Here is a 15,847-nt window from a genome sequence, read left to right as displayed (position 1 = left end):
CCCTGTATATAGCCTCCACATTGACTCTGTACCGTAATACCCTGTATATAGTCTCCACATTGACTCTGTACCATAATACCCTGTATATAGCCTCCACATTGACTCTGTACCATAATACCCTGTATATAGCCTCCACATTGACTCTGTACCGTAATACCCTGTATATAGCCTCCACATTGACTCTGTACCATAATACCCTGTATATAGCCTCCACATTGACTCTGTACCGTAATACCCTGTATATAGTCTCCACATTGACTCTGTACCATAATACCCTGTATATAGCCTCCACATTGACTCTGTACCAGTACCCCCTGTATATAGCCTCCACATTGACTCTGTACCAGTACCCCCTGTATATAGCCTCCACATTGACTCTGTACCAGTACTCCCTGTATATAGCCTCCACATTGACTCTGTACCAGTACCCCCTGTATATAGCCTCCACATTGACTCTGTACCAGTACCCCCTGTATATAGCCTCCACATTGACTCTGTACCGGTACCCCCTGTATATAGCCTCCACATTGACTCTGTACCAGTACCCCCTGTATATAGCCTCCACATTGACTCTGTACCGGTACCCCCTGTATATAGCCTCCACATTGACTCTGTACCAGTACCCCCTGTATATAGCTCCACATTGACTCTGTACCGGTACCCCCTGTATATAGCCTCCACATTGACTCTGTACCAGTACCCCCTGTATATAGCCTCCACATTGACTCTGTACCAGTACCCCCTGTATATAGCTCCACATTGACTCTGTACCAGTACCCCCTGTATATAGCCTCCACATTGACTCTGTACCAGTACCCCCTGTATATAGCTCCACATTGACTCTGTACCAGTACCCCCTGTATATAGCCTCCACATTGACTCTGTACCGTAATACCCTGTATATAGCTCCACATTGACTCTGTACCAGTACCCCCTGTATATAGCTCCACATTGACTCTGTACCAGTACCCCCTGTATATAGCCTCCACATTGACTCTGTACCATAATACCCTGTATATAGCTCCACATTGACTCTGTACCAGTACCCCCTGTATATAGCTCCACATTGACTCTGTACCAGTACCCCCTGTATATAGCCTCCACATTGACTCTGTACCGTAATACCCTGTATATAGCCTCCACATTGACTCTGTACCGTAATACCCTGTATATAGCCTCCACATTGACTCTGTACCGTAATACCCTGTATATAGCCTCCACATTGACTCTGTACCGTAATACCCTGTATATAGCCTCCACATTGACTCTGTACCGTAATACCCTGTATATAGCCTCCACATTGACTCTGTACCGTAATACCCTGTATATAGCCTCCACATTGACTCTGTACCGTAATACCCTGTATATAGCCTCCACATTGACTCTGTACCGTAATACCCTGTATATAGCCTCCACATTGACTCTGTACCGTAATACCCTGTATATAGCCTCCACATTGACTCTGTACCGTAATACCCTGTATATAGCCTCCACATTGACTCTGTACCGTAATACCCTGTATATAGCCTCCACATTGACTCTGTACCATAATACCCTGTATATAGCCTCCACATTGACTCTGTACCATAATACCCTGTATATAGCCTCCACATTGACTCTGTACCATAATACCCTGTATATAGCCTCCACATTGACTCTGTACCATAATACCCTGTATATAGCCTCCACATTGACTCTGTACCATAATACCCTGTATATAGCCTCTACATTGACTCTGTACCATAATACCCTGTATATAGCCTCCACATTGACTCTGTACCATAATACCCTGTATATAGCCTCCACATTGACTCTGTACCATAATACCCTGTATATAGCCTCCACATTGACTCTGTACCGTAATACCCTGTATATAGCCTCCACATTGACTCTGTACCGTAATACCCTGTATATAGCCTCCACATTGACTCTGTACCAGTACCCCCTGTATATAGCCTCCACATTGACTCTGTACCAGTACCCCCTGTATATAGCCTCCACATTGACTCTGTAACGGTACCCCCTGTATATAGCCTCCACATTGACTCTGTACCGTAATACCCTGTATATAGCCTCCACATTGACTCTGTACCAGTACCCCCTGTATATAGCCTCCACATTGACTCTGTAACGGTACCCCCTGTATATAGCCTCCACATTGACTCTGTACCGTAATACCCTGTATATAGCCTCCACATTGACTCTGTACCGTAATACCCTGTATATAGCCTCCACATTGACTCTGTACCGTAATACCCTGTATATAGCCTCCACATTGACTCTGTACCGTAATACCCTGTATATAGCCTCCACATTGACTCGGTACCATAATACCCTGTATATAGCCTCCACATTGACTCTGTACCGTAATACCCTGTATATAGCCTCCACATTGACTCTGTACCGTAATACCCTGTATATAGCCACCACATTGACTCTGTACCGTAATACCCTGTATATAGCCTCCACATTGACTCTGTACCGTAATACCCTGTATATAGCCTCCACATTGACTCTGTACCGTAATACCCTGTATATAGCCTCCACATTGACTCGGTACCATAATACCCTGTATATAGCCTCCACATTGACTCTGTACCATAATACCCTGTATATAGCCTCCACATTGACTCTGTACCGTAATACCCTGTATATAGCCACCACATTGACTCTGTACCGTAATACCCTGTATATAGCCTCCACATTGACTCTGTACCGTAATACCCTGTATATAGCCTCCACATTGACTCTGTACCGTAATACCCTGTATATAGCCTCCACATTGACTCTGTACCGTAATACCCTGTATATAGCCTCCACATTGACTCTGTACCGTAATACCCTGTATATAGCCTCCACATTGACTCTGTACCGTAATACCCTGTATATAGCCTCCACATTGACTCTGTACCGTAATACCCTGTATATAGCCTCCACATTGACTCTGTACCGTAATACCCTGTATATAGCCTCCACATTGACTCTGTACCGTAATACCCTGTATATAGCCTCCACATTGACTCTGTACCGTAATACCCTGTATATAGCCTCCACATTGACTCTGTACCGTAATACCCTGTATATAGCCTCCACATTGACTCTGTACCGTAATACCCTGTATATAGCCTCCACATTGACTCTGTACCGTAATACCCTGTATATAGCCTCCACATTGACTCTGTACCGTAATACCCTGTATATAGCCTCCACATTGACTCTGTACCGTAATACCCTGTATATAGCCTCCACATTGACTCTGTACCGTAATACCCTGTATATAGCCTCCACATTGACTCTGTACCGTAATACCCTGTATATAGCCTCCACATTGACTCTGTACCGTAATACCCTGTATATAGCATCCACATTGACTCTGTACCGTAATACCCTGTATATAGCCTCCACATTGACTCTGTACCGTAATACCCTGTATATAGCCTCCACATTGACTCTGTACCGTAATACCCTGTATATAGCATCCACATTGACTCTGTACCGTAATACCCTATATATAGCCTCCACATTGACTCTGTACCGTAATACCCTGTATATAGTCTCCACATTGACTCTGTACCGTAATACCCTGTATATAGCCTCCACATTGACTCTGTACCGTAATACCCTGTATATAGCCTCCACATTGACTCTGTACCGTAATACCCTGTATATAGCCTCCACATTGACTCTGTACCGTAATACCCTGTATATAGCCTCCACATTGACTCTGTACCGTAATACCCTGTATATAGCCTCCACATTGACTCTGTACCGTAATACCCTGTATATAGCCTCCACATTGACTCTGTACCGTAATACCCTGTATATAGCCTCCACATTGACTCTGTACCGTAATACCCTGTATATAGCCTCCACATTGACTCTGTACCGTAATACCCTGTATATAGTCTCCACATTGACTCTGTACCGTAATACCCTGTATATAGCCTCCACATTGACTCTGTACCGTAATACCCTGTATATAGCCTCCACATTGACTCTGTACCGTAATACCCTGTATATAGCCTCCACATTGACTCTGTACCGTAATACCCTGTATATAGCCTCCACATTGACTCTGTACCGTAATACCCTGTATATAGCCTCCACATTGACTCTGTACCGTAATACCCTGTATATAGCCTCCACATTGACTCTGTACCGTAATACCCTGTATATAGTCTCCACATTGACTCTGTACCGTAATACCCTGTATATAGCCTCCACATTGACTCTGTACCGTAATACCCTGTATATAGCCTCCACATTGACTCTGTACCGTAATACCCTGTATATAGCCTCCACATTGACTCTGTACCGTAATACCCTGTATATAGCCTCCACATTGACTCTGTACCGTAATACCCTGTATATAGCCTCCACATTGACTCTGTACCGTAATACCCTGTATATAGCCTCCACATTGACTCTGTACCGTAATACCCTGTATATAGCCTCCACATTGACTCTGTACCGTAATACCCTGTATATAGCCTCCACATTGACTCTGTACCGTAATACCCTGTATATAGCCTCCACATTGACTCTGTACCGTAATACCCTGTATATAGCCTCCACATTGACTCTGTACCGTAATACCCTGTATATAGCCTCCACATTGACTCTGTACCGTAATACCCTGTATATAGCCTCCACATTGACTCTGTACCGTAATACCCTGTATATAGTCTTGTTCTATTGTTATTTTTTTATTTTTTTTTTACTTTAGTTCATTTAGTAAATATTTTGTTTAACTCTATTCTCTTCCAACAGCATTGTTCAGGGCTTGTAAGGAAGCATTTCACTGTAAGGTTGTTATATTCGGCGCACGTGACAAATACAATTTGGTTTGATTTGTATCTCCCAATCCATTGTCCATCTATAAGGAAAGATAAAATAATGACTATTTTACTAAACTTTTTGTTTCCTGTATTTTACTAAACTATTAGTTTCCTGTATTTTACTAAACTATTTGTTTCCTGTATTTTACTAAACTATTAGTTTCCTGTATTTTACTAAACTATTTATTTACTGTATTTTACTAAACTATTTGTTTCCTGTATTTTACTAAACTATTAGTTTACTGTATTTTACTAAGCTTTTTGTTTCTTCCTGTGCTCTGCAGCTGACACATGTAACCCAGCCGGTTCTGTACAGAACGAGGCCCTGCCAACCGTTGGCTCCTGTGAGTGTCTTCTCTATGTGGAGGGAGTGGCCTGTGACAGGTGTAAACCTCTGTTCTGGAACCTGTCACCTGACACCGTCTATGGATGCTCCAGTAAGACGCAACTTTACCCTTCAGGGATGGGCAAACTCCAGTCCTCGAGCACCTGATTGGTGTCACACTGTTTCTCCATCCCCAGCAAACACAGCTGATTAATCAAATTGCATTCTAAACTAAAGATCATGATTAGGTGATTATTGGAGTCAGGTGTGTTAGCTGGGTGCTGGGTGCTGGGTGCTGGGGGCTGGGTGCTGGGGGCTAGGTGCTGGGTGCTAGGTGCTGGGTGCAGGGGGCTAGGTGCTGGGTGCTAGGTGCTGGGTGCAGGGGGCTGGGTCCTGGGTGCTGGGTTCTGGGTGCTGGGTTCTGGGGGCTGGGTTCTGGGTGCTGGGTTCTGGGTGCTGGGTTCTGGGGGCTGGGTTCTGGGTGCTGGGTTCTGGGGGCTGGGTTCTGGGCGCTGGGTGCAAAACTGTGACACCAATCAGGCCCTTCGAGGACTGGAATTGCCCACCCCCTGCTTTAAATGTCATCAAAAGGAGGCATTGTGTTGGTTATTGTGAGGTTTATATTCCTATGACGGCCCAGTAGTGAAATGAATGTTCCATGTGTTCCTCTTTCTCTCAGACTGTGAATGCAACGTTGAAGGGACAATGGGTGGTGTGGCAGAGTGTGCTCAGGTGAGAAGTTATAAGGCTTGTTATAAACAACATGGACGTACAGTACTTTAGCTAATAATATGGTTTAGCAGTAAAGATGGGGTTTTCTCATTGATTCAATACTCTTTGGAATGGACATAGCCAATAACACTGGCTAGCACTAGTGTAATAATAATAATAATTAGAATAATCATTTGAATAATAATTACAAATAATAATTATTATAATAATTATAACAATAATAACAATAATAATAAAATAATTATAAAAAATGATTATAATTATAGAAATAATAATAAAATAATTTAAAAAATAATCATAATAATAATTATAAAATAATTATAAAAATAATAATAATTATACAAATAATAATAATTATTATAATAATTATAAAATAATTATAAAAATAATAATAATTATACAAATAATAATAATAATGATAATAATAATAATAATTGAACAACATCTCCTCTCTGTTTCTGTGTTTCAGAGTAACGGCCAGTGTCCCTGTAAGCCCAATGCGTGCGGTGGCACCTGCTCTGTGTGTAAAGATGGATTCTTCAACCTGCAGAGTGACAGCTTCTTCGGCTGTCAAGGTAAGCCTCATGGAACCAGTCGGAACCAGTCGGAACCAGTTGGAATCACCAACCCAACATCTTAACCATTAGATCAAGAGGACATCCTCTTGTTCCGGGGCAACATTTGGGCTTTTACATGTCTCAAGAAAGGCTACTTCCGTAGAGTGTGATTCCAAATCAAGAGTGTGATTCCAAATCAAGAGTGTGATTCCAAATCAAGAGTGTGATTCCAAATCAAGAGTGTGATTCCAAATCAAGAGTGTGATTCCAAATCAAGAGTGTGATTCCAAATCAAGAGTGTGATTCCAAATCTCCTCTGCTACAATAACACTGGTCTGTTGTACGAGGAATTAAGTTATGTGATAATTGGGTACAGCAGTATGTCATGATCTCTAGATGTGTTGGTGTGTGTTGCAGGTTGTACAGCAGTATGTCATGATCTCTAGATGTGTTGGTGTGTGTGTTGCAGGTTGTACTGCAGTATATCTAGATGTGTTGGTGTGTGTGTTGCAGGTTGTACTGCAGTATCTCTAGATGTGTTGGTGTGTGTGTTGCAGGTTGTACTGCAGTATACCATGATCTCTAGATGTGTTGGTGTGTGTGTTGCAGGTTGTACTGCAGTATGTCATGATCTCTAGATGTGTTGGTGTGTGTGTTGCAGGTTGTACTGCAGTATATCTAGATGTGTTGGTGTGTGTGTTGCAGGTTGTACTGCAGTATATCTAGATGTGTTGGTGTGTGTGTTGCAGGTTGTACTGCAGTATATCTAGATGTGTTGGTGTGTGTGTTGCAGGTTGTACTGCAGTATATCTAGATGTGTTGGTGTGTGTGTTGCAGGTTGTACTGCAGTATCTCTAGATGTGTTGGTGTGTGTGTTGCAGGTTGTACAGCAGTATATCTAGATGTGTTGGTGTGTGTGTTGCAGGTTGTACAGCAGTATATCTAGATGTGTTGGTGTGTGTGTTGCAGGTTGTACTGCAGTATATCTAGATGTGTTGGTGTGTGTGTTGCAGGTTGTACAGCAGTATACCATGATCTCTAGATGTGTTGGTGTGTGTGTTGCAGGTTGTACTGCAGTATATCTAGATGTGTTGGTGTGTGTGTGTTGCAGGTTGTACTGCAGTATATCTAGATGTGTTGGTGTGTGTGTTGCAGGTTGTACTGCAGTATATCTAGATGTGTTGGTGTGTGTGTTGCAGGTTGTACTGCAGTATATCTAGATGTGTTGGTGTGTGTGTTGCAGGTTGTACTGCAGTATATCTAGATGTGTTGGTGTGTGTGTTGCAGGTTGTATTGCAGTATACCATGATCTCTAGATGTGTTGGTGTGTGTGTTGCAGGTTGTACAGCAGTATATCTAGATGTGTTGGTGTGTGTGTTGCAGGTTGTACTGCAGTATCTCTAGATGTGTTGGTGTGTGTGTTGCAGGTTGTACTGCAGTATATCTAGATGTGTTGGTGTGTGTGTGTTGCAGGTTGTACTGCAGTATATCTAGATGTGTTGGTGTGTGTGTTGCAGGTTGTATTGCAGTATACCATGATCTCTAGATGTGTTGGTGTGTGTGTTGCAGGTTGTACAGCAGTATATCTAGATGTGTTGGTGTGTGTGTTGCAGGTTGTACAGCAGTATATCTAGATGTGTTGGTGTGTGTGTTGCAGGTTGTACAGCAGTATATCTAGATGTGTTGGTGTGTGTGTTGCAGGTTGTACTGCAGTATATCTAGATGTGTTGGTGTGTGTGTTGCAGGTTGTACTGCAGTATATCTAGATGTGTTGGTGTGTGTGTTGCAGGTTGTACTGCAGTATATCTAGATGTGTTGGTGTGTGTGTTGCAGGTTGTACTGCAGTATATCTAGATGTGTTGGTGTGTGTGTTGCAGGTTGTACAGCAGTATATCTAGATGTGTTGGTGTGTGTGTTGCAGGTTGTACAGCAGTATATCTAGATGTGTTGGTGTGTGTGTTGCAAGTTGTATTGCAGTATACCATGATCTCTAGATGTGTTGGTGTGTGTGTTGCAGGTTGTATTGCAGTATACCATGATCTCTAGATGTGTTGGTGTGTGTGTTGCAGGTTGTACTGCAGTATATCTAGATGTGTTGGTGTGTGTGTTGCAGGTTGTACTGCAGTATATCTAGATGTGTTGGTGTGTGTGTTGCAGGTTGTACTGCAGTATATCTAGATGTGTTGGTGTGTGTGTTGCAGGTTGTACTGCAGTATATCTAGATGTGTTGGTGTGTGTGTTGCAGGTTGTACTGCAGTATCTCTAGATGTGTTGGTGTGTGTGTTGCAGGTTGTACAGCAGTATATCTAGATGTGTTGGTGTGTGTGTTGCAGGTTGTACAGCAGTATATCTAGATGTGTTGGTGTGTGTGTTGCAGGTTGTACTGCAGTATATCTAGATGTGTTGGTGTGTGTGTTGCAGGTTGTACAGCAGTATACCATGATCTCTAGATGTGTTGGTGTGTGTGTTGCAGGTTGTACAGCAGTATATCTAGATGTGTTGGTGTGTGTGTGTTGCAGGTTGTACTGCAGTATATCTAGATGTGTTGGTGTGTGTGTGTTGCAGGTTGTACTGCAGTATATCTAGATGTGTTGGTGTGTGTGTTGCAGGTTGTACTGCAGTATATCTAGATGTGTTGGTGTGTGTGTTGCAGGTTGTACTGCAGTATATCTAGATGTGTTGGTGTGTGTGTTGCAGGTTGTACTGCAGTATATCTAGATGTGTTGGTGTGTGTGTTGCAGGTTGTACTGCAGTATATCTAGATGTGTTGGTGTGTGTGTTGCAGGTTGTATTGCAGTATACCATGATCTCTAGATGTGTTGGTGTGTGTGTTGCAGGTTGTACAGCAGTATATCTAGATGTGTTGGTGTGTGTGTTGCAGGTTGTACAGCAGTATATCTAGATGTGTTGGTGTGTGTGTTGCAGGTTGTACAGCAGTATATCTAGATGTGTTGGTGTGTGTGTTGCAGGTTGTACAGCAGTATATCTAGATGTGTTGGTGTGTGTGTGTTGCAGGTTGTACTGCAGTATATCTAGATGTGTTGGTGTGTGTGTGTTGCAGGTTGTACTGCAGTATATCTAGATGTGTTGGTGTGTGTGTTGCAGGTTGTACTGCAGTATATCTAGATGTGTTGGTGTGTGTGTTGCAGGTTGTACTGCAGTATATCTAGATGTGTTGGTGTGTGTGTTGCAGGTTGTACTGCAGTATATCTAGATGTGTTGGTGTGTGTGTTGCAGGTTGTACTGCAGTATATCTAGATGTGTTGGTGTGTGTGTTGCAGGTTGTATTGCAGTATACCATGATCTCTAGATGTGTTGGTGTGTGTGTTGCAGGTTGTACAGCAGTATATCTAGATGTGTTGGTGTGTGTGTTGCAGGTTGTACTGCAGTATCTCTAGATGTGTTGGTGTGTGTGTTGCAGGTTGTACTGCAGTATATCTAGATGTGTTGGTGTGTGTGTGTTGCAGGTTGTACTGCAGTATATCTAGATGTGTTGGTGTGTGTGTTGCAGGTTGTATTGCAGTATACCATGATCTCTAGATGTGTTGGTGTGTGTGTTGCAGGTTGTACAGCAGTATATCTAGATGTGTTGGTGTGTGTGTTGCAGGTTGTACAGCAGTATATCTAGATGTGTTGGTGTGTGTGTTGCAGGTTGTACTGCAGTATATCTAGATGTGTTGGTGTGTGTGTTGCAGGTTGTACTGCAGTATATCTAGATGTGTTGGTGTGTGTGTTGCAGGTTGTACTGCAGTATATCTAGATGTGTTGGTGTGTGTGTTGCAGGTTGTACAGCAGTATATCTAGATGTGTTGGTGTGTGTGTTGCAGGTTGTACAGCAGTATATCTAGATGTGTTGGTGTGTGTGTTGCAGGTTGTACAGCAGTATATCTAGATGTGTTGGTGTGTGTGTTGCAGGTTGTACTGCAGTATATCTAGATGTGTTGGTGTGTGTGTTGCAGGTTGTACAGCAGTATATCTAGATGTGTTGGTGTGTGTGTTGCAAGTTGTATTGCAGTATATCTAGATGTGTTGGTGTGTGTGTTGCAGGTTGTATTGCAGTATACCATGATCTCTAGATGTGTTGGTGTGTGTGTTGCAGGTTGTATTGCAGTATACCATGATCTCTAGATGTGTTGGTGTGTGTGTTGCAGGTTGTACTGCAGTATACCATGATCTCTAGATGTGTTGGTGTGTGTTGCAGGTTGTCAGTGCGACATTGGAGGATCAGCGGGACAGTCCTGTGGGGAGAGGAACGGGAGATGTCGCTGCAGACCCAACGTAGAGGGACCCAAGTGTAACAGGTGACTGAAAAAACGGTGTAAAAACATTCACTTTGCATCACGCAGTCAAAATAAAAACATGCTCCCAAACACTTTTTATTTTCTTCCAGACAGCTGTTTTAACTCAACTCCTTGAGAAACTGTATCCAGCTGAGGACAGAATCTTATTTTAAAGACCGGATTATTTAAACCAGTGTTCCTTCCTCCTTCATCCCAGGCCTCGTCCGGACCACTACTTTCCAGACCTGCACCACCTGAAGTTTGAGATAGAGGAGGGTACCACGCTGGACGGGAGGCCGGTGCGTTTCGGCTACAACCCCGCGGAATTTGAAAGGTTTAGCTGGAGAGGGTACGCTCAGATGTCCCTAATACAGGTTAGTCTTCTCTAACCGAGACATGTGCTCTATAGTAATAGATAGTGTGTAGCCTAAAATACACTCGGTGGCCAGTTTATTAGGTACACCACTCTGTTCACGAAAATGGTTCGCTCCTACAGACAGTAAGTCACGTGGGTCAAACTAGTGACCTACAATGGGTCAAACTAGTGACCTAAGCGACTGAGTGTGGTATGATCGTCGGTGCCAGGCATACCGGATCCAGTATCGTAGAAACAGCCGGCCTCCTGGGGAACGAGATCACCAACAATGGACAATTGAAGGTGGAAAAACATTGCCTGGTCCGACAAAATCTCGGGTTCCTGTTGCGTCATGCTGATGGCAGAGTCAGGATTTGGCGTAAGCAGTATGAGTCCATGGCCCCCATCCTGCCTGGTGTCAACGGTACAGGCTGGTGGTGTAATGGTGTGGAGAATGTTTCCCTGGCACACGTTAGGTCCCTTGATACCAATCGATCACCGTTTGAACGTTTCCTTACAACTTCTAGAATCCCATTCCCCGAAGAATTCAGGCTATTCTGGAGGCAAAGAGTGGTCTGACCCATTACTATATGTACCTAATAAACTGTCCTCTGATTGTACAGTATAACTCAATGGCTCTACACTCAACCCACACACTGTACTAGATATATGTGTATAGGACTCTGTCCTCCTTCTATTGCCTTAGGTCTCACTCTGGGCATGCAGCTATTGTATGTTAACAAATTATGTTTGTTTTTTTGTAGTTGTACAAACAATAACAGTAACTTAATTCCTAAAGGGATGAATCTAGTCCTTGCTATATACATTCTTGGTATTATCTTAGTCCTTACTATATAAATCCTTGGTATTATCTTAGTCCTTACTATATAAATCCTTGGTATTATCTTAGTCCTTACTATATAAATCCTTGGTATTATCTTAGTCCCTACTATGTAAATCCTTGGTATTATCTTAGTCCTTACTATATAAATTCTTGGTATTATCTTAGTCCTTACTATATAAATCCTTGGTATTATCTTAGTCCTTACTATATAAATCCTTGGTATTATCTTAGTCCTTACTATATAAATCCTTGGTATTATCTTAGTCCTTACTATATAAATCCTTGGTATTATCTTAGTCCTTACTATATAAATCCTTGGTATTATCTTAGTCCTTACTATATAAATCCTTGGTATTATCTTAGTCCTTACTATATAAATCCTAGGTATTATCTTAGTCCCTACTATATAAATCCTTGGTATTATCTTAGTCCTTACTATATAAATCCTTGGTATTATCTTAGTCCTTGCTATATAAATCCTTGGTATTATCTTAGTCCTTACTATATAAATCCTTGGTATTATCTTAGTCCTTACTATATAAATCCTTGGTATTATCTTAGTCCTTACTATATAAATCCTTGGTATTATCTTAGTCCTTACTATATAAATCCTTGGTATTATCTTAGTCCTTACTATATAAATCCTTGGTATTATCTTAGTCCTTACTATATAAATCCTTGGTATTATCTTAGTGGATCCATGTCATATTGAAGTCTAAGATAATGAAATGTCTATACAAGATGTATTATCATTGTTGGCCGAGAATTCATTCTAACCCTGCATGTGCAAACCATAATTTATTCTCCTCTGTGAAGAAGATCCAATAGGTCTATGGTTTATCTATAGTATCCCAGCTTGCTTTATGCTTGAGTGAATGATGGCTGAAGCTAGCGTGTTTGCATTGAGGGTCTACTAGTGTGTTTTATTGAGTGGGTGGGTGAGTGGCGTGGGTGGGTGGGTGAGTGGCGGGAGGAGTGGCGTGGGTGGGTGGCGGGTGTGCTCGGCATAGAGATGGATAGAGGGCACACTTGGTCCTGTTTTAAAATGGGCAGCGTCATTGAGGGATTTCACCATTTTTAAAGTAGCCAACTGGGCGGGACTTCCTATGGATTAAGGAAGTATCACAGAATTACATCCAGGTCAGCAGAAGGAATTACGCCCCCTACACATCCGTCCTAACTTTGCAGTCTGTTGAGTTACGCCAGATGTCATTAATTTCAATGGGGACCATTCGCAACGGAGTGGCATTTTGCAGGAATTTTTCAAACTCATATTCAGTCCGTCAATAGAACAGGAAGTTATCTAACCAGAGTCCGGCCAGAGTCTGTCAATATAACAGGAAGTTACCTAACCACAGTCCTGCCAGACTCTGTCAATATAACAGGAAGTTACCTAACCACAGTCCGGCCAGAGTGTCAATAGAACAGGAAGTTACCTAACCACAGTTCGGCCAGAGTGTCAATAGAACAGGAAGTTACCTAACCACAGTCCGGCCAGAGTGTCAATAGAACAGGAAGTTACCTAACCACAGTCCTGCCAGACTCTGTCAATATAACAGGAAGTTACCTAACCACAGTCCGGCCAGAGTGTCAATAGAACAGGAAGTTACCTAACCACAGTCCGGCCAGAGTCTGTCAATAGAACAGGAAGTTACCTAACCACAGTCTGGCCAGACTCTGTCAATATAACAGGAAGTTACCTAACCACAGTCTGGCCAGAGTCTGTCAATATAACAGGAAGTTACCTAACCACAGTCCGGCCAGACTCTGTCAATATAACAGGAACAGTTACCTGCCTTTGATTGAGAACCATACATACTAGGCCGAAACATAGAAATCCCAAAATCATAGAAAAACAAACATAGACTGCCCACCCCAACTCACGCCCTGACCATACTAAATAATGACAAAACGACAGAAATAAAGGTCAGAGCGTGACAGAAACAAATTGAGACAAATGTAACTAAACAAAACATGTTTTATTATCAGCAGAAACAATATGTTTATTCTGTCTTGAATGAAACTGTAATATTTCCCAAATATCTCCCCAAAATAAATGTGATCTCTGACGAGAGGCAGGCTCCCCTCCTTCTTATAAACACTACACTTATCCAACCAGTAGCGGGGCAAGACTGCGTGAAAAGGACGTAGGACAAAATATATTCCGTCCATTTGTGTACACAGCGTTAGCCAGTAAATTACATTTCTGATAAAACATTCTAGCACTGCAGATGGCAGTAGAAAAGAAGCGAGAAGAAATGATCTACTTTAAAATGGAGAGCCCTCAACAGCGCTGCCCATGCTGTCACATAAGCGGTCAATGACAAAGATAGGATGTTCGCCCTCTTCCCATCTCTATGGTGCTGGACTGGTTGGCTTTGGCTGCAGTGGTGGTGGTGCTATTGGAATAAAGGAGTGGCCTTCCCTCCCTGCTCTCTCCTGTACCCACCTTCCTTCCTCATCTCCCTTTCCACCCTCCTCTCCCTCTCCCCTCCCTCCTCTCTCCATCCCTTCTCCTCCTCCATCCTCCCTCCTTCCTCCTCTCCATCTCCCCTCCCTCCTGTCCCCTCCTCTTATCCCTTCTCCCCCTCCCTCCCTCCCCCTCCCTCCCTCCTTCCTCATCTCCCCTTCCACCCTCATCTCCCTTCCCTCTCTCCTCCTCCATCCTTCCTCTACTCCCTCTTCCCTTCCTCCTCTCCCCTCCTCTCCATCCCTTCTCCTCCTCCCTTCCCTCTCTCCTCCTCCCCCCTTTCTCCTCTTCCTTCCCTCCTCTCATCTCCATCCCTTCTCCTCCTCCCTCCCTCCTTCCTCATCTCCCCTCCCACCCTCATCTCCCTTCCTTCTCTCCTCCTCCATCCTCCCTCCTTCCTCCTCTCCCTCTTCCTTCCCTGCTCTCCCCTCCTCTCCATCCCTTCTCCTCCTCCCTTCCCTCTCCCCTCCCCTCCTCTCCATCCCTTCTCCTCCTCCCTTCCCTCTCCCCTCCTCTCCATCCCTTATCCTCCTCCCTTCCCTTCCCTCTCCCCTCCTGTCCATCCCTTCTCCTCCTCCCTTCCCTCTCCCCTCCTCTCCATCCCCCCTCCTTCCCCCCTCCTTCCCCCCTTCCCCCCCCTACCTCTCCATTTCTCTCCATGCCCTCCCGCCAGTCTAAGGTGGTGGTTCAAGTCTCGGTTAGCTCTCCGGTCCTGTTTCAAATAGTCTTGCACTATGTGAACCGCGGTGGCCTGGACATGATGGGCAGGGTGTCCATCCTGGACGATGGGAATAACTCCATGTGTGGCAACTGTAAGTGTCTGACTCGGTGGTATCCTAGGCTTCAACCCAAAATGGCACCCTATTCCCTATTTAGTGCACTACATAGGGAATAGGTCATGTGTGATGCAGTCCTAACCCTTCTTCTCCCAGTCCCTCCTTTCTTCTCCTCTCCTCCCTGCTCTTCTTTAACTTCTTCCCTCGCTCTCTTCTCCCCATGGATAGAGAGGCTGGGTGTGAGTGTGTCCTGGGTGTGAGTGTGACCTGGGTGTGAGTGTGACCTGGGTGTGAGTGTGTCCTGGGTGTGAGTGTGTCCTGGGTGTGAGTGTGACCTGGGTGTGAGTGTGACCCGGGTGTGAGTGTGACCTGGGTGTGAGTGTGTCCTGGGTGTGAGTGTGACCTGGGTGTGAGTGTGTCCTGGGTGTGAGTGTGACCTGGGTGTGAGTGTGACCTGGGTGTGAGTGTGACCTGGGTGTGAGTGTGACCTGGGTGTGAGTGTGACCCGGGTGTGAGTGTGACCCGGGTATGAGTGTGACCTGGGTGTGAGTGTGACCTGGGTGTGAGTGTGACCTGGGTGTGAGTGTGACCTGGGTGTGAGTGTGACCTCTAACAGAGGTAGCTGGTGATTAGCTAGTAGTGGCATGCAGAGAGAGGCGGGGTCTAGAAC

The 15,847-nt window shown here is 44.0% G+C and overlaps 1 protein-coding gene across 2 annotated transcripts in view; it reads left to right on the top strand.

The window, feature by feature from the left end:
* LOC110516471 (laminin subunit alpha-5) overlaps positions 1–15,847 on the top strand; it is a 254,283-nt gene that overhangs the window by 116,629 nt on the left and 121,807 nt on the right. Inside the window, exons 17-22 of one of the 2 annotated variants that reach the window (XM_090185536.1) lie at positions 5,123–5,275; positions 5,843–5,895; positions 6,365–6,470; positions 10,654–10,753; positions 10,950–11,106; positions 15,075–15,213. In XM_090185536.1, the coding sequence (XP_090041662.1) occupies positions 5,123–5,275; positions 5,843–5,895; positions 6,365–6,470; positions 10,654–10,753; positions 10,950–11,106; positions 15,075–15,213 (708 nt within the window). The remainder of the gene's footprint in view (positions 1–5,122; positions 5,276–5,842; positions 5,896–6,364; positions 6,471–10,653; positions 10,754–10,949; positions 11,107–15,074; positions 15,214–15,847) is intronic. The other variant, XM_090185535.1, reaches the window with a different exon arrangement.

The sequence above is a fragment of the Oncorhynchus mykiss genome, chromosome 9, assembly GCF_057628025.1.
Source record: "Oncorhynchus mykiss isolate SJ-2025 chromosome 9, ASM5762802v1, whole genome shotgun sequence".
NCBI lineage: Eukaryota > Metazoa > Chordata > Actinopteri > Salmoniformes > Salmonidae > Oncorhynchus > Oncorhynchus mykiss.
This window is presented reverse-complemented; position numbering and strand designations above follow the sequence as displayed.